Source organism: Leopardus geoffroyi, chromosome E1 (genome assembly GCF_018350155.1).
Source record: "Leopardus geoffroyi isolate Oge1 chromosome E1, O.geoffroyi_Oge1_pat1.0, whole genome shotgun sequence".
Lineage (NCBI taxonomy): Eukaryota > Metazoa > Chordata > Mammalia > Carnivora > Felidae > Leopardus > Leopardus geoffroyi.
Window position 1 is genome coordinate 22,531,329 of NC_059330.1, and position 17,563 is coordinate 22,548,891.

Consider the following 17,563-nt stretch of genomic DNA (forward strand, 5'->3'; position numbering starts at 1 on the left):
CAGGCCTCGCCCGCACGGAAGCCAGAATCACCTTGGGTCAGGGCGCCAAGATGGCGTCCTCCGCCTCCGCTCGCACTCCGGCCGGGAAGCGAGTGGTGAATCAGGACGAACTGCGGCGCTTGATGAAGGAGAAGCAGCGTCTGAGCACCAACCGGAAACGGATAGAATCTCCATTTGCGAAGTACAACCGTTTGGGGCAGCTGAGCTGTGCCCTGTGCAACACCCCGGTGAAGAGCGAGCTCCTGTGGCAGACTCACGTCCTGGGAAAGCAGCATCGGGAGAAAGTGGCCGAGCTGAAAGGCGCGAAGGAAGCCACCCAGGGTCCGTCCGCCAGCTCAGTGCCTCAGTCAGCCAAGAGGAAGGTGTCGGAGGCGGACGGTCAAGATGCCAAAAGACCCAAGGCCTCCCCGCTGCCCCAGGTACAGCCCTCCACATCCGCTTTGTCCACCAACTTTGACAAAGCAGGGAAGGAGTCCACTAGAGCGACCCTCATTAAGGTTTCAGGACTCGGTTTACTCCCTGATTATGAAGATGAGGAAGAAGAGGAAGAGGAGGAGGAGGAGGAGGGAGGAGAAGGGAAAAGGGGAGACGCCGGCAAGCAGCCGCCCGATGCACAGGGCAAGGAACACTCGCTTTCCTCCTCGAGGGAGGCAACAAGTAGTATGCTGCCAAGCGGCTTCTCGGATACAAATCCTCCCAAGGCCCCTTTAATTCCTCATTCAGGGTCCATTGAGAAAGCAGAAATACATGAAAAAGTAGTGGAAAGGAGAGAAAACACAGCGGAAGCATTACCGGAAGGCTTTTTTGATGACCCTGAAATAGACGCTAGGGTTCGAAAGGTTGATGCCCCAAAGGATCAGATGGACAAAGAGTGGGACGAATTTCAAAAGGCCATGAGACAGGTCAATACCATTTCCGAAGCCATAGTTGCTGAAGAGGATGAGGAGGGACGGTTGGACCGGCAAATTGGGGAGATCGATGAGCAGATAGAATGTTACCGTCGGGTGGAAAAGCTTCGGAATCGCCAGGATGAAATTAAAAATAAGCTTAAAGAGGTTCTGACTATAAAAGAACTGCAGAAAAAGGAAGAGGAGAATGTTGACAGCGATGATGAGGGAGAACTACAAGATTTGTTGTCTCAGGATTGGAGGGTAAAAGGGGCTTTATTATAGGGTTTCAAAGACCCAAGATTTCTACACCCTCTACAGTGGTACCAAAAGTGCTCTCTCTGGATATGATCTTGGTTACTTCATGCCTAACTGGGTTGTTAAGATACAATGAACCTGTGAAGATAGCACTTTGGAAAGTTGGTGTAAAATATTTTTGAGGTAAAGTTGTTTTTGAAATTTTTCAAGTATTACATACTATATTGCCAACTTTTTACACATTTACTCAAGTGTATAATTTTGAGTTAAGTCTGTAAGCTGTAAATGTTGTACATAGTTAAATATATATTTACTTAAGTAATTCTGTTTTGAAATTCATAAATTAATAGAAGTCGGGCTAGCAGAGAAGGCTTTAGGTGAAAATCAAGTGTAGTATTTGGGATGTATTTGGTTTTTTTCTTTTCTGATCCCCTAAATCAACTCAAGGGTGGAGGATGTTTTTTATTTTAAGAACACTACTCAGACACATAAATCAGGGCAAATCAGTTCTCTGAATTTTCTGTTTCAAAAATGTGCCAGGGGAACATGGTGAAAACATGCCAAACATGACCAGCCTCCTTAACCCAAAAGTTTCTCTTGTTTAAACCAATGATTCTTGTGTGTAAGTGCACAGGAAGATGACCCGCCAAGCTTTTGAAAAGGTGCACATGAGTCGCCTTGGAGCTTTTAAAAAATTCATGTGCCTGAGGCCTACTGCTAGAGACTCAATAAACCTGGAGTGGGGCCCAGGCATTTGAATTAGTTTTGAAAGTTTCCCAGGTTATTCTAATATACACCAAAGTTGGAGAGCCATCTGGCCCTAAATCCAGAACACAGATTTTTTCAGCCTGTTTTTTAAGTACTGCTTTTTATTTTTTCTAAAGATGTTCTTTTTCTTTTAAAATTTTTTTTTTTTTTCAACGTTTATTTATTTTTGGGACAGAGAGAGACAGAGCATGAACGGGGGAGGGGCAGAGAGAGAGGGAGACACAGAATCGGAAACAGGCTCCAGGCTCCGAGCCATCAGCCCAGAGCCTGACGCGGGGCTCGAACTCACAGACCACGAGATCGTGACCTGGCTGAAGTCGGACGCTTAACCGACTGCGCCACCCAGGCGCCCCAAGATGTTCTTTTTCTTAAGTAATCTCTACACCCACCATGGGGCTTGAACCCACAACCCTGAGATCAAGCATTGCATGCTCCACCAACTGAGCCACCGAGGCACCCCAAGAAATACTACCTTTTATTTATATCTCATCTAGTCTTAAATGTTATTACATCTTGTAGAAAATTAGGGTTTAGGGGCACCTGGGTGGCTTAGTCAGTTAAGCATCTGACTTTGGCTCCGATCATGATTTCGCGTTTTGTGAGTTCAAGCCCAGCATCAAGCTCTCTGCTGTCAGCACAGAGCCCATTCCAGATGCTCTGTCCTCTCTCTGCACCCTACCCCCCACTGGTTCTCGTTCTCTCCCTCTCTCTCTCTCTCTCAAAAAAAAAAAGAAAATTATTGTTCACAGTTTCTATCTATTGCAGGAAGAGAAGTTGTTTTCTCAAGGAGTTAACAATTGGCTTGTGCCAGTCAGATTGTTTAAATTACTACTTTTCCCTTTGCAGACAGACCTATTCAAATAGGAAAAAGGATTTAGCAGTGTTCCAGAGGTAGAAATGCATACAGCTTACTCAAATGAAAGTCAGCAATAATAATAGCTAAGATATATAGTTATTACAGTATAAACCAGGCATGGTTCTAAGTGCTTTACATAAAGTCAGTCTAGTTGCTCTAAAGCCCAGGTTTTATGGAGGATAGTACCAAAAGATAAGGAATGAAAAAGCCTGGCTTGAATGCTAGATGAAGGAATCTTCCTTTGGGCAACATAGGAAAAGTGGAAGTTTTTGAGCAGAGAATTATATTTGCAAAAAAATACTATGGAAGATGATTTTGTTGCAATATATAAAATGGAACGAGGGGCACCTGGGTGGCTCAGTTGGTTAAGCTGCTCTTGATTTCGACTCAGGTCACAATCTCACAGCTCATAAGAGTTTGAGCCCCACGTGGGGCTCGGTGCTAATGGTGTGGAGCCTGCTTAGGATTTCCTTCCCTCCCTCTCCCCCTCCCTCTCTGTCTCCCTCCCGCCCCCTCCCACCCCCGCTCACATGCTCACTCTGTGCTCTCTAACAAAAAAAAAAAAAAATAGATTTTAAAATGGAACAAATGTGGATAGGGGAGAAAAGCTGGGAGACTACTTGGAAACTGAATTTTAAAAGCAAGGTGAGCAAGACTTGGATTAGTTACGAGAGAAAAGGAATAAAATTGAAAAACTTCACAGGAAGGGCTAACATTTTAGTAACTGGATATAGAAGAAAAACAGGGATAAAGATGGAATTCAAGGATTTGGGTTTTTTTTAGCGTGGGTGACTAAAGGCAATCTAACACTTACTGAACATGTTAACTATTTTGCTGTCTTTGCCAGAAAGTGTTTTCTTGAGCTGTCAGCTGGTAATAGCAACTTCGATTTGATAACAGGGCATGCCTGCCTTAAATGAATAAAACCACAGGTACTCACAGTTTTCTATCATCCATCACTTTATTATTTTAGAATGAGGAAATACTAAGGTGGGCTTGAGTAGAAGGTCCTGTTCTATGTTGGCTTAAGAGGCTAGGCTGATGATTTAGTAGAGCACTGTCCATTTAAAAATATGGTGTAGTGGGGCGCCTGGGTGGCTCAGTTGGTTGAGTGCCTGACTTCAGCTCAGGTCATGATCTCACGGTTTGTGGGTTCCAGCCCCACCTTGGGCTCTGTGCTGACAGATCAGAGCCTGGAGCCTGTTTCAGATTCTGTGTCTCCCTCTCTCTCTGCCCCTCCTCTGCTCGCAGCCTGTCTCTCTCTGTTCTCAATAATGAATAAATGTTTAAAAAAAAATTTGTTTTAATACAATATAGGGGTGGTTGGGTGGCTCAGTCGGTTAAGCATCCGACTCGGTTTCGGCTCAGGTCACGATCTCACGGTTTTGTGAGTTCACGCCCCACATCTGGATATTCTCTTTCTCTCTCTCTCTCTCTCTCCCTCCGCCCCCCTTCCCACTCGCATTGTCTCTGTCTCTCTAGAAATTAAGTAAATAAATAGAACTTTAAAAAAATAAAAAGATGTAAGCCACATATATATTTTACATTACTTAGGAGCCACATGAAAGTAAAAAATGTGAAATTAGTATCAATGTGTTTTGTTTTATACACTATACCCAAAACATTCACTTTTCAATATATAGTCAATATTTAAATACCATGAATGAAATAGTTTACAATTGGGGGTTCTACATTTCTGAAATCTGGCACATCTCAGTTTGGACTGGCTCCATTTCAAGTGTGAGCCATATGTGATGGATGGCTACAATAAAGGACAGTACATACTTAAAGGTGTGCAGGTAGAAAAATAAAACATGCACAGGAGGTAGCAAGCAGACCAGTATAGAGCAGAATGTTCATTTCAGACAACAGTGGAAGCTATGATTGGAAAGCTAGATTATGAACTGTTGTGGAAGGTCTTTAATGCCATGCTCTAAGGAGTTGGAACTTTCTCTAAGTTAACAATTGAGTATCTTTGAGGTTGTTGAGGCCTTAACTGTAACACAGTTAAAGAGTGCTAGGTGTAGGGGCGCCTGGGTAGCTCAGTCAGTTAAGCGTCTGACATTGGCTCAGGTCATGATCTCACAGCTTGTGGGTTCCAGCCCCGAGTCAGGCTCTGCGCTGACAGCTCAGAGCCTGGAGCCTGCTTCAGATTCTGTCTTCCTCTCTCTCTCTCTGCCCCTCCCCTGCTTGTGATCACTCGCGTGCTCTCTCTTTCTCCCTCTCTCTCTCTCTCCCTCTCTCAAACCTAATAAAATATTTTTTTAATTAAAAAAAAAAAGTGCTAGGTATATGTTACTACACATGTAAATAGCATTGGGTGTTCAAGAGAGACAGAAGCTCTCAAAATCTCCCAATGCTCTGCATCCCAGAGAATGAGTGGTGGGGCCCTGAACAAAATCAAGGGAATCCTTGTTGGGTCTGAGATCAATGTAAATAGCTATAGGGGTTAGTGGATCCTTTCAGATCCTCCACACGTTGGAGAGCTCCTTTATGCCTCTCTGAACTGGGTCAAAGAGGTTCTGGCATTAGACTGTAAATCCACTGAAGTTCCCAAATTGTAAGACTTAGTCCCACAGATTTCTTCCAGTCACTGTTCTCTTTTTTAGAGAACCTCCTAATTTAGCCAACAGTATATCAGAGTTACTGTAAATGCTACAGAGGTAATCCTCTTCACCAATTCACTTGCCAATTTACTGTAGTTCCCCTGGGTTGAGGGGGAAAAAAGCTGATTTAATTAGCTTTCAAGTGTAAATTTGCCCAGTGCCTTACAACTATCCAAATGCTTTCACATTTGTATTTCACATAATGATGAAAGTAATGACTACACACAAGGAAACAAGAGGCTGTGGAATGAGAATTCCAGAAAAAAAATAATTTAGGCCTAAAACCTTTGGTAGTAACTCACTAGATTCCTATGGAACAAGAGAAAGAACAGAGAAATTGGCAAGAAAACAGAAGACCGAGGTTCAAGTTCCCACTCTACATTTTAATGGTTAGTAATCTTGGGCAAGTCACATCTCTAAACCTTAGTACACCCTACATCAAATGATGATATATCATTTACAGGTCAAATGACGATACATCATTTACAGGTCAAATGACGCACGCATATGACAGGGATTTATAAATTGAAGTGCAATAAGTGGTCCCCCACCTACATGAAGTTGTATTTCATGAAGTTTTGACTTCATAAGAGCGGGAAAGCAATACACATTCTGTAGAAACTGCTTCAAATTGTGAACTGTGGGCCACCTGGGTGGCTCAGCTGAGCATCCGACTCTTGATTTCAGCTCAGATCACAATCCCAGGGTCGTGGGATTGAGCCCTGCATCAGGCTCTGTGCTGAATGTGGAGCCTGTTTAAGATTCTCCCTCCCTCTTCCTGTGCCCTGCTCACACACACTCTCTCTCTCTGTAAAGAAAAGAAAAGAAAAAAAATTTGTTTTGAATTGTGATTTGAATCTTCTCCTGGGCAAGTGATAGGGAGTATGATACTGTCGTGATACTGGGCATGAGCAGTGAGCCACAGCTACCAGTGAGCCACATGATCCTGGGTGTAAACAACCAATACTCTGACAGCCATTCTATACTCCTATAACTATTCTGTCCTTCACTTTGAAGTATTCAATAAATTATATGGGATGTTCAACACTTTAGTATAAAATAGGCTTTGTGTTAGATTTTGCTCAACTGTGAGCCCATGTAAGTGTTCAGATCACATTTAAGGTAGGCTAGGCTAAACTATGATGTCCGGTAGGTTGGCTGTGTTAAATCCATTTTCAACTTACAGTATTTTCTTTTTTTTTTAATGTTTATTTTTGAGAGAGAGAGAGAGAGAGGCCGAGCATGAGAGGGGGAGAGGCAAAGAGGGAGGGAGACAGAATCAGAAGTAAGGCTCCAGGCTCCAAGCTGTCAGCACAGAGCCCAAAGTGGGGCTCAAACTCACCATGAGATCATGACCTGAGCCAAAGTCGGACACTTAACCGACTAAGCCACCCAGGCACCCCTCCACTTACAGTTATTTTCAACTTATGATGTCTTTATTGGGATTTACCATGGAGTTATGTCCTAATAAACCCATCCTAAGTTAAGGAAGATGGACTGGTCTTACCCTGTCCCATGCTAACTTCATTTTAGGCTAATAATTTAGTGCCCCTTAATTTCCTCTCTGAAACTGATTTACTTGAGATTTCTTTTAACTCCAGATGTTTAATTTTGCCATGAGACAAGTGGCATCTCACCTTTTAAACATTTTTAAAGTCATTCAATTGATCATCTGGAGACAGATGGCTAAAGTACTGTTGCTTTTACTTACAAGATTTGCCCAGCATAGTCCTATTTGTCTTGGCATAATATGAATAGTGCCCCTCACCTACCCTTCACCCTCAATGCTGGCCTTTTCTGGACGTATATATACTCACCTAAAATTTTTATAAGAAGAAAAACCACTTTCTAATGAACATGGAATAGATGATCTCAATGGAGATAGCATGTTTCATTAACAGGAAATTGGCATGGGGCGCCTGGGTGGCTCAGCAGTTAAACGTCCGACTTCGGCTCAGGTCATGATCTCACGGTCCGTGGGTTCGAGCCTGGCATGGGGCTCTGTGCTGACAGCTCAGAGCCTGGAGCCTTCTTTGGATTCTGTGTCTCCCCTCTCTGCCCCTCCCCCACTCCCACTCTTTCTCTGTCTCTCAAAAATAAATAAACATTAAAAAAAAATTGAATTTAGGTCGAGTCACTGTCACTTAAAACCCTTCATTGCATGCTTCCATTACACTTGGGGGAAAACAGTCCGGGCCCTTATTAAGCTCAAATGGTGCTCAGCTTTGTTGATTCGAATGTCTACTGCCTATGAACTAATGACGGGCCACAAGCCCCACTAAAGGGCGGTGGAAAGGGCAGGAGAGCATAACTGCTCTATGTCGAAATCAACTGTCCTCCTATAGTGGGCTGGCATGGCCATGTCTTTTTAATTATCTGGAGAAATTATAAGTCAAGGTTGTTTTTGTTTTTAGTGAAATCTCAAAAACATCTTGTAGGCTAAAGGTAATCCATAGGATCTCACTCTGTGACCTGTCTTTTAACTTCATTTGCTACACTCTCCCCCCTTTATTCTCCACATCCCCATTCTCTCTGGCTAACTTTCTATTCCTCAGACATGCCATTTTAGGACCTCCTCCTCACGGGACCCTCTGCTTGGAACCTGACTTCAAATAGCATGGCAATCTTATTCTGTTCTCAGCCCTGATGTTTCTTTCTGAGATGATATAAACAGCCATCTCTCCACCTCTTGTTACATCATTCTATGGGTTCATTAAATTTACCATTATCTTGAATTAGCTTGTTTATTTGCACATAAATTAGGTCTCTCCCCAACCAGAATGTAAACTCCACAAGGGCAGGGGACTCGTCTGTGTTGCCCACAACTTAATTAATGCCAAGCAATCATAGAGTTCAATAGCTAACCACTGAATGAATAACACCCACATAGCAGGAAGTTGCTTGGAAACGTGGTGAGAAGACCAAGCTAACTCGTGGAAGCCAGAACCAAAACAAAAGCCAATTCAGAGGCCTAAAGGGCTGAGAAATCTTTTCCTACCTTGTGTATCCCTTGTCTGGCACAAGAAGTCATTACCTACTCTGAAAGCAGCCGTACAAGAAGTATCCACAAGAGCCTCTGGAGTGCAATGGGCCACCCCCGCATTTAGCAGTTAATGAGAATTCCTCATGACACCAAACAAGCAAAGAGGGATGTCCAGAGATGTCCGTATGTCAGCGGGAGCTAGTGGGCAGCCCTCTTTGCCTAGAGGCCTCTTAAGTGGAGGAAAGGAGGAGTAAAGTGATTCTGTAGCAGAGTGCGATCAAAAAGTCAGCAAGGACACATTGCTTCCCGGCTGCTCTCAGCCCTCGGTGCTCTTGTCTGCCACCGCCATTTCATTTGGCTCCCTCCTCCTGTCACTTGGCAGTCAAAGCTATTTCAGGGTGACTCTGCACTCAGCCATCCTTCATTAAAATCACCCCCAGTCTCTCAGAGGAGAAAAGGAGTTCCATCTGGCTAGACCTCCCTTTTGCTAACGGCATTTGGCCAGCTTCACATGCACTTGGGAGCCAGCCGTCACCTTTAGGGGAGCACAGAGGACCACACTGGTGGGGTGGTTGATGGTGGGGGTTATTGCTGTTTTCGTTGTGTGCGTGTGTGCCGAATGTGGTTATAAGAGAGTGTCGACCAAGCCAGGTTGTCAGGTTATTATTAATAATAGCTACCGTCTACTGGATTCCTACCATGTGTCTGGCTCTATGCTAGGGTTTGACATACACTAATCCTCCCAACATCCCTGTAAGTATGTAATATCTTCATTTTACGAATGAGATTGATGCTCAGAAGTGAAGGAACTTGCTCAGGGCAACAATCCCAAAGTCCTCACTATTACCCTGCATCATTATTATTTAACATCACCTTACATTTACATGGTGAGCGTATCTTTTATTCACTGCCTTCACATCAGTTTTCTTCAAGTCTCAATGCCCCCCGGAGGTAAAACAACTGCTATCGCCTCCATTTTAGACATCTAATGACTTGTCCAAGGTCACTCAGCAATTGCTAAAGTAAGACTAGATGTAACTTGATTCCCTCTACTATTTAATAGAGAAATGCGGAAAAGGGGAGAAGATCCCCCAAAATAGCAAGAATTAAGACTAGGGAAGTTTGCTATCAACATTAAGAGAACTCAGTGCCATTCAGAGACCTTGGCTGGGTTGGAAGCTATATTTTTTGAAGTTGTTAACAGACTCTCCACACTGCCCCACCCTCCTCCATTTCACCAGCAATAAATTTTACCCTTTTTTTTTAAATCTTTTATTTACTTTTGAGAGAAAGAGAGCACAAGCAGGAAAGAGGCAGAAAAAGGGGAACAGAGAATTTATTTTTTTTTTTAATTTTTTTTTTCAACGTTTATTTATTTTTGGGACAGAGAGAGACAGAGCATGAACGGGGGAGGGGCAGAGAGAGAGGGAAACACAGAATCGGAAACAGGCTCCAGGCTCTGAGCCATCAGCCCAGAGCCTGACGCGGGGCTCGAACTCACGGACCGCGAGATCGTGACCTGGCTGAAGTCGGACGCTTAACAGACTGCGCCACCCAGGCGCCCCAAGGAACAGAGAATTTAAAAGCAGGCTCCCCGCTGACAGCTGTGAGCCCAATGCAGGGCTGGAACTCACGAACCTTGAGATCATGACCTCAGCCGGAAGTTGAATGCTCAACCAACTGAACCACCCAGGCGCCCCAGTAAATTTTACTCTTTAGTGGTCTCTGATGGGAGCAAGAATAATGACTTCAGTTCCCAGACATTTCAACTAGGAAATAACAGAGCATGCCCTGTGGTCCACCACTTTTTAACTATGCGACCTTGGGTAAGTGATCTCACCCTTCGTTTCCACGACTACAGGGAAAGTAACAGTTCCTACCTCCTAGAATTACTGAGAGGATTAAGTGAATTTCAAGGCATGTACATGCTTTTACATATAGCTTTTTTTATTTTTTTATTATTTTTTTATTTTAAAATGTAAAAGCATTTTACATAATGCTTTTGAATAAATGAGTGAAGACATGACCCTTAGATTCAAGAAAACTACAAGCTGGTTGTACTGTAAATAGTATAAGAAATTGAGCAGGACCAAGGCGTCTAGGTGGCTCAGCTGGTCAAACGCCCAACTCTTGGTTTCAGCTCAGGTCACGATCTCCCATTTCGTGAGTTCGAGCCCCGCAGCAGATTCTGCGCTGACAGCGCGGAGCCTGCCTGGGATTCTCTCTCTCCCTCTCTCTCTGCCTCTCCTCCGTGCTCTCTCTCTCTCAAAATAAATAAAAAAAAAATTTTTTAAGAAAAAAGAAATTGAGCAGGATCCAATTATTTATTAAACTACTGGTATAGGCAGTAGAAAGAGAGCTAATCAAAAGTGTTCAGTCTGACTCTTCCCACTGACTAGTTATGTGTTATTTATCTAGTCAGTTTGCTCTCCAAGCCTTAGTTTTACCATCTCTGGGTATTATGCTATCTGGGTACTCCCTAAGACCCCTCCCACATCGGTCTATCACTGTGATATTGTGATTCAAAATAAGAGGTATATGTTTTGGGGCACCTGGGTGGCTCAGTTGGTTAAGCATCCGACTTCAGCTCAGGTCATGATCTCTCGGTCTGTGAGTTTGAGCCCCACGTCAGGCTCTGTGCTGACAGCTCAGAGTCTGGAGCCTGCTTCGGATCCTATGTCTCCCTCTCTCTCTGCCCCACCTCTGCTTGTGCTCTGTCTCTCTTCGTCTTTCAAAATTGAATAAATGCTAAAAAAATTTTAAAAAGAGACATATATTTTGGCCTTTGTCCCCATTTCTGGCATAGATCTCCTAAAACCCTTGGAATTTCCTAAGTGATTAGGGTGGTAAGAGTGACAAAGGGGTCATTTGTTACTCAAAACAAGCCCCTTTCAAGGATCTCAGAGTTCATGATAATCAGGTGACTTCTGGGCAGCCCCTAAGGTTATGTGCTGGTTGCCAGGGGAGGCAAGCTTGCGATTAGAAAGTTAAACTTTCAGCACCCCTCCCCCATCTCTGGGAAGGGAGAGGGGGCTAGAGATTCGGTGGGATCACCGACTGCCAATGATTTAATCAATTGTGTCTCTGTGAGGAAACCTCTGTCGAACCCCGAAAGGATGGAGTTTGAGAGTTTTCAGGTTGGTGAATATGTGGACATACCGGGAGGGTGGCGTGGCCAGAGAGGGCTCTGTACTCCCTCTCGCACACCTTGCCCTACGCATCTCTTTCACCTGGCTGGTCCTGAGTTACATCCTTTTATTTCTCTCTTTATTTTAACGTTTACTTACTTATTTTTAGGAGCGAGAGAGAAAGTGAAAGTGGGGGAGGGGCAGAGAGAGAGGGAGAGAGAGAATCACAAGCGGACTGCACACTGCCAGCAAGAAACCCGATATGGGGCTCGAACCCACAAACCATGAGATCACGACCTGAGCTGAGGTCAGACGCTTAAGCGACTGAGTCACCCAGGCGCCCCGGATTACATCCTTTTATAATAAATGGATAATTCAGGAAGTAAACTTCTCCTGAGTTGCTCTACCACATTTATCAAACCCACAGAGGGGGGTCTGGGAAGCTCTGACTTGCAGGTGGTCAGTCGGAAGCCCGGGTGACAACTTGGCCTTGGGACTGGCATCTGAAATGGGGCAGGGAGCAGTCTCGTGGGACTGAGCCCTTACCCGAAACCCTTTCATTGCTGGATGTAGAAAACCCATGTCTGGTGTCACAAGTGAAGTAGTCTTCAGAGTATCGTCTGTAACGCAAGTGGAAGCAATTGGGGTTTTTTTCTTTACTATCACCAACACCAAGACCGAAGCCCAAGGCGGGAGAGGGAGAGCACAGCGGGCTGCACGGTCAGAAGGTTCAGTAAGAGGGCATGGGTGGAAGCTCCCAGAAGAGAGAAGAGGGGTAGGCCCTCTCCTGATGTAAAGGGAATGGCATGAGACACGAGAGAGGAAGGAAGCGTTCGACCTGATCTTCAAGCTGTACCATCATACCCAAACTGGAAAATCAACAGGCACCTCGCAGCCAGCCTAGAGTCCGCTGGAGGAGACAGAACTTAGGTTTGTTTCCCAGATAGGCTCATTTCTTTATAAATTTCCCTTTTGAAAATTATTAACTTGCCTCCTAAAAATCGTGACTAGAAAACCCACCCCTGAAGTTTAGGGAAAACGTAGCAACTTTGAGGCCCCTCACTCTGTATCTGTGACCTCAACTGTCGGGATCGAACGTCCTAAACCCTGCCCCTGTCTCTGTGTCATGATCAGCTATTCCTGGAGGCACACGAGACACTTGACTCCACTCGTCTCTGTCCTACCTCAACCTGGCAGCTACAGCACAAAGCTATCCCAAGGAGAGGCCAAGAAACCCCGCTGGTTAAGAACCAACCGCCACAGCCTTTATTGAAAATAAAAAGCCATGGGCTGATGTGAATTATTACATCTTCCCACAGCTGTTCCCTTTTAAATATTTATCCTGGCAAACACCATCACCGTTTTTTACAACTTATTTTAATTGTGTGACTATTAAGCAAACCAAACCGTAAAATTGGCTCTCAGTGCTGAGATTTATGTGATTCATAGACCAGAGCTTATTAAAAAAGGGAATCTACTGAGTGTGAGTGCCCCACACTGTCTCTCAGAAGGTGCGAAGCCTTTTCCCTATTCCTGCCTGTGACTGCCAAGCTTCCATAGTGAGTAGCGTAAAAAATGAACAGAATCAATGATTTTTTTTTTCTCCTTAACAATCCTAATGAGCTTAAACCGGAAGTCAGGGATGTTAGTTGTTTTGTTTTGTTTTAATTTTTTTTTTTTTTTTTTTTTTTTGAGAGACAGAGCACAAGCAGGGGAGGTGCAGAGAGAAAGGGAGACACAGAACCTGAAGTAGGCTCCTGGTTCCGAGCTGTCAGCATAGAGCCGATGTAGGGCTCGAACCCACAAACTGTGAGATCATGACCTGAGCTGAAGTCGGATGTTTAACCAACTGATCCACCAAGGCGCCCCATGTTACAGTCTTAAAAGGGGGCGGCAGAAGCTCTGGGAGACTCAGCAGCAGAATCGGTGCCATGGAGGGTTTGGCAGCAACATCCGAGGGGAGGATTTAATCATGTGGACTTTGAATAACTAGGAACAGGTAGGAGGTACCCTGGTTATTTGTCACCAAGGTCATTTTTGGTTTGGATCATGGAATTGCTTTAGGACTTCAATAAAAGCGCTCCCTTGAAAAATGCACTTACAGGGGCGCCTGGGTGGCTCAGACTCTGACTCTTGGTTTCTGCTCTAGGTCATGATCTCATGGTTTGTGAGTTCGAGCCCCTCATTAGGCTCCGTGTTCACAGCGCAGAGAGTGCTTGGGATTCTGTCTCCCTCTCTCTCTGCCCCTCTCCAGCTTGCTATCTTTCTCTCAATAATAAATAAAAAGAAAAATGCACTTACAAAAATTTACATGAATACTTGATTACTCTTTCACTGTTACCACCCAAGCTGCCTTCATCTTCCCCTGTATTTTTACGGTAGCCAACTAACTCCTCTCTCAGTTTCTCCACACAGCAGCCAGAATGATAGCAATCCTGGTAAACCTAAGTCAGATCATGTTACTTCTCTGCTTAATACAATCCACTGGCTTCCCATGTTACCTGCAATAAAAGGCACCAGATCTATAGGATCTGTCTCCGGATACCCTGCTGACCTTGTCTCCAGCTCCTCAACCTTAACTCCTGCTGCTGTTTGCACGCCCATCTCCTTGCTGATCTCATAACCTGACTGACACATCCTGGCCTCTGGGCCTTAATTGCCATTCCCGTACCCTAGACTACCACGTGGCTCTCATTCATCCCTTCCTGTCTTTTTTTTTTTTTTTTAATTTTTTTTTTTTTCAACGTTTATTTATTTTTGGGATAGAGAGAGACAGAGCATGAACGGGGGAGGGGCAGAGAGAGAGGGAGACACAGAATCGGAAACAGGCTCCAGGCTCCGAGCCATCAGCCCAGAGCCCGACGTGGGGCTCGAACTCACGGACCGCGAGATCGTGACCTGGCTGAAGTCGGACGCTTAACCGACTGCGCCACCCAGGCGCCCCAATCCCTTCCTGTCTTTACTCGGTTGTCGCTTTGCGGGTGAGGCCTTCCTGACCACTGTGGGGTTTTTTTTTTTTAGTTTATTTATTTATTTTGAGAGAAAGGACGAGCTGGGGAAGGGCAGAGAGAGGGAGAGAATCCCCAAGCAGTCTCTGCACTGTCAGTGCAGAGCCCGATGCAGGGCTCAAACTCACAGATTGTGAGATCATGACCTGAGTCATCAAGAGTCAGAAGCTTAACTGACTGAGCCACTCAGGTGCTGCTTGACCACTGTGTTTAAAACTGCACCCCCATCCCCGCCTTGCCTGGCACCTCCTATCCTCCTCCTCTGCTTTCTTTTTCTCCAGAGCACTCAACGTCACCTTACATACTATGCATTTTATTTATTATTTATTTTCTACCTCCCCCTTTTGGTTTCACTGCTTATTCCACTTCCTGGAATAGTCCCGAACACAGAATAGGCATTCGATACCTGCCTGATTGATTCCGCTTCGCAGTGGGATGGATGCATCCAGGCTGGGGAGTGGAGGGGAATGTACATTTAGTGAAATACCTCTAAGTGCAGTTTGCAAGTTAATATAAATCCTATCACTTAACTGTCACACACAATCCTAGAAGGTATTTTTAGCCCCATTTCACCATGAAAACTGAAGCCCAGAGAAGTTAAGAAAATAGTTACACAGCATAGTTCAAACCTAAATTTGTTATTCCAAAGCCCTGCTATTTCCACTACACGTTACTTCACCCTCCTTGGTAACAGTTCCCACTTCTCTAATGAAATGCAACTGCCAGCTTTCACACCTAGTTCTGTTTTATACTGGGGGACAGGGGAATGGAGGGTGAATCAAAGAGATTAGGGGTTCCTTGGAGCTGTATTCAAGCAAAACAAACATTAAGAGCCTGAGTCTTTTTGCACATTTACATCAAACATTGCCAAAGATACAATGTAATAAAACATTCTTCTGAGGGAGCTGATCAATGTCAGAGTTTCAAGTCCTTGCATTCACTCATGGGTTTCATTAATGTATTTATAAATATTTGCTGAGTGCCTACTATGTGCCCAGTACTATTCTCCACAGTGACGATAAAAAGACACATAAGGCACAGATGTCACCCTCCACAAACACTGAAGTCCAGGGCAGTGCTGTCCAACAGAAGTATCAAGTGAGTGGAGTATGCAGTTTTACATTTTCTAGTCACATTTTCAAAAGAGTGAAACACTTGATAAATAAATAAACGTTGAAAAAAAAAATTAAAAAAAAAAAAAGAAAAAAGGGGCGCCTGGGTGGCGCAGTCGGTTAAGCGTCCGACTTCAGCCAGGTCACGATCTCGCGGTCCGTGAGTTCGAGCCCCGCGTCAGGCTCTGGGCTGATGGCTCAGAGCCTGGAGCCTGTTTCCGATTCTGTGTCTCCCTCTCTCTCTGCCCCTCCCCCGTTCATGCTCTGTCTCTCTCTGTCCCAAAAAAAATAAATAAACGTTGAAAAAAAAAAAAAATCAAAAGAGTGAAACACTTGAGATTAATTTTAATACATTTTTATTTAACTAACCCAACTTATCCAAAAGATTACTTTAACGTGGAATCAAATAGATAATTGATGAGATATCTTACAGTCCTTTCTTGTTTGGCAACACATCTTTGAAATCAGTGTGTATTTTACGCTTACAGCACGTCTCGATTTGGACCGGCCATGCTGCAAGAGCCTGATAGCCACATGTGGCTAGCAATGACAGCAGCCAACAGCACAGGGCCTGGGAAAAAGGTATAGTCAAGGGGGTTCTCAAAACAATGTAGTAAATGCAGTGATAGAAATCAGGATTCCTCAACTGCCCGTTAAAATTTGAGCCTCCAGTGACCTTCCAAACCCCAAAACCACGCTCATTCTGCAGCACACTAAAGACTGCCCCACTCCAAACAGTGGGATTGTGGTTGTCCTCAACCAATCAAATATGTCCAAACAAAACTCATCCTTTTACCCCAAATACCTACTTCTCCCTGTTCATTTTGTATCTCAGTTGATGGCACCATTATCTCCTGCTCACTCAAGTCATTCTCATTTCATCTTTAGGTAAATGAGCATTGTATCCAAGTATTTATTTATCCAATCCAAGTATTTATTTTAGGGGCGTCTGGCTGGCTCAGCCAGTAGAGCATGCAACTGTGGATCTCAGGGTTGTGAGCTCCAGCCCCGCGTCAGGTGTAGAGATTATGTAAAAGTAAAATCTTCAAAAAAATTTTTTTTTAATAAAAAGTAAAATCCGAATATTTATTTTTTAAAAAATGCCTGTTCCTCTCCATCCCGACTAACTGAGCATGTTCAGGCCACTTTCTCACATGGGTCACTACCAGAAATGTTTTGTTTTTTTTCCCAGCTTTATTGAGATGTAATTCACATACATTACTACAGAAGTTTAAGGTGTACACAGCATACTGGTTTGACCTATATATTATGAAATGAATGCGAAACTTACAAAACTTACCCAGTAAGTTTGGGTAGCATCCACCATCATATACATAAAATAAAAAGAAAAAAGGGAAAAAAAAAAAAGAAAAAATTGTCTTTCTTTAATAATATGGAACTCTTTATGAATTTGTGTGTCATCCTTGTGCAGGGGCCATGCTAATCTTCTCTGTATGTTCCCATTTTAGTCTACGTGCTGCCTCAGCAAGCACCAAGAACCTTTCATTTCTTCCCTTGCCTCAGTCTCTCCCTGACCCAGCCTCAAAAGCAGTTACTATTCCCTAAGGCCCTTTATGGTTGCCCATCCCCTACACAGTAAAAGTCAAGCTCTTTTGCACAGAGCACAGAATTCCCTCCAGAATCTGATTTTAGTTTGCCTAATAATGCCCGATTGTTTGCTGTTCCTAGACCCTGAACAAGTTCGCTTAGGTCCTCTGAGCCTGCTGCTCTTTTGTAAAACTAGCCATCCTAATCCCTCAAAAAGTTGACCTGAGGTTTAAGCAACACAAGGGATTACTCTCCCCAACACTCCTTTACACTTTTAATGTGTCTCCACGTATCTAGTGCTTTTCAACTCAATACTATTTATTGAATACAACGTGCTAGGCATTGTGCAGGACACAAGACACAGGGAATATAGAAAAATAAATTAAAAAAAAAAAAGAGGTTGAATGAC

General features: G+C 44.0%; 2 protein-coding genes and 1 non-coding gene across 4 annotated transcripts in view; 1 reads left to right on the forward strand and 2 right to left on the reverse strand.

Moving 5' to 3' along the window:
- CCT6B (chaperonin containing TCP1 subunit 6B) overlaps positions 1 to 14,179 on the reverse strand; it is a 46,003-nt gene extending 31,824 nt beyond the window's left edge. The window contains exon 1 of the mRNA XM_045488112.1: positions 13,988 to 14,179. The gene's annotated coding sequence lies outside the window, so the exon portion shown is untranslated. The remainder of the gene's footprint in view (positions 1 to 13,987) is intronic.
- Positions 16 to 17,144, forward strand: ZNF830 (zinc finger protein 830). Of its 2 annotated transcripts, XR_006714842.1 has the most exons (2): positions 16 to 1,328; positions 16,095 to 17,144. XR_006714842.1 is itself a non-coding variant. In XM_045488124.1 (1 exon), exon 1 carries the CDS (start codon positions 51 to 53, stop codon positions 1,170 to 1,172), a length of 1,122 nt encoding a protein of 373 aa, XP_045344080.1. In that variant the 5' UTR covers positions 16 to 50; the 3' UTR covers positions 1,173 to 1,467. The 2 variants fall into 2 exon arrangements, 1 of the variants encoding a protein (XP_045344080.1); XM_045488124.1 differs by lacking the exon at positions 16,095 to 17,144 and having other exon boundaries at positions 16 to 1,467.
- Positions 16,994 to 17,099, reverse strand: LOC123604802. Its single transcript, XR_006715519.1, has one exon. It is a non-coding gene; the product is annotated as a U6 spliceosomal RNA (small nuclear RNA).
- Positions 17,145 to 17,563: the final 419 nt, after the last annotated feature.

What these genes read in the sequence shown, in the direction of transcription:
- ZNF830 (XM_045488124.1), top strand. Translation starts at nt 51, where the DNA reads ATGGCGTCCTCCGCCTCCGCTCGCACTCCGGCCGGGAAGCGAGTGGTG.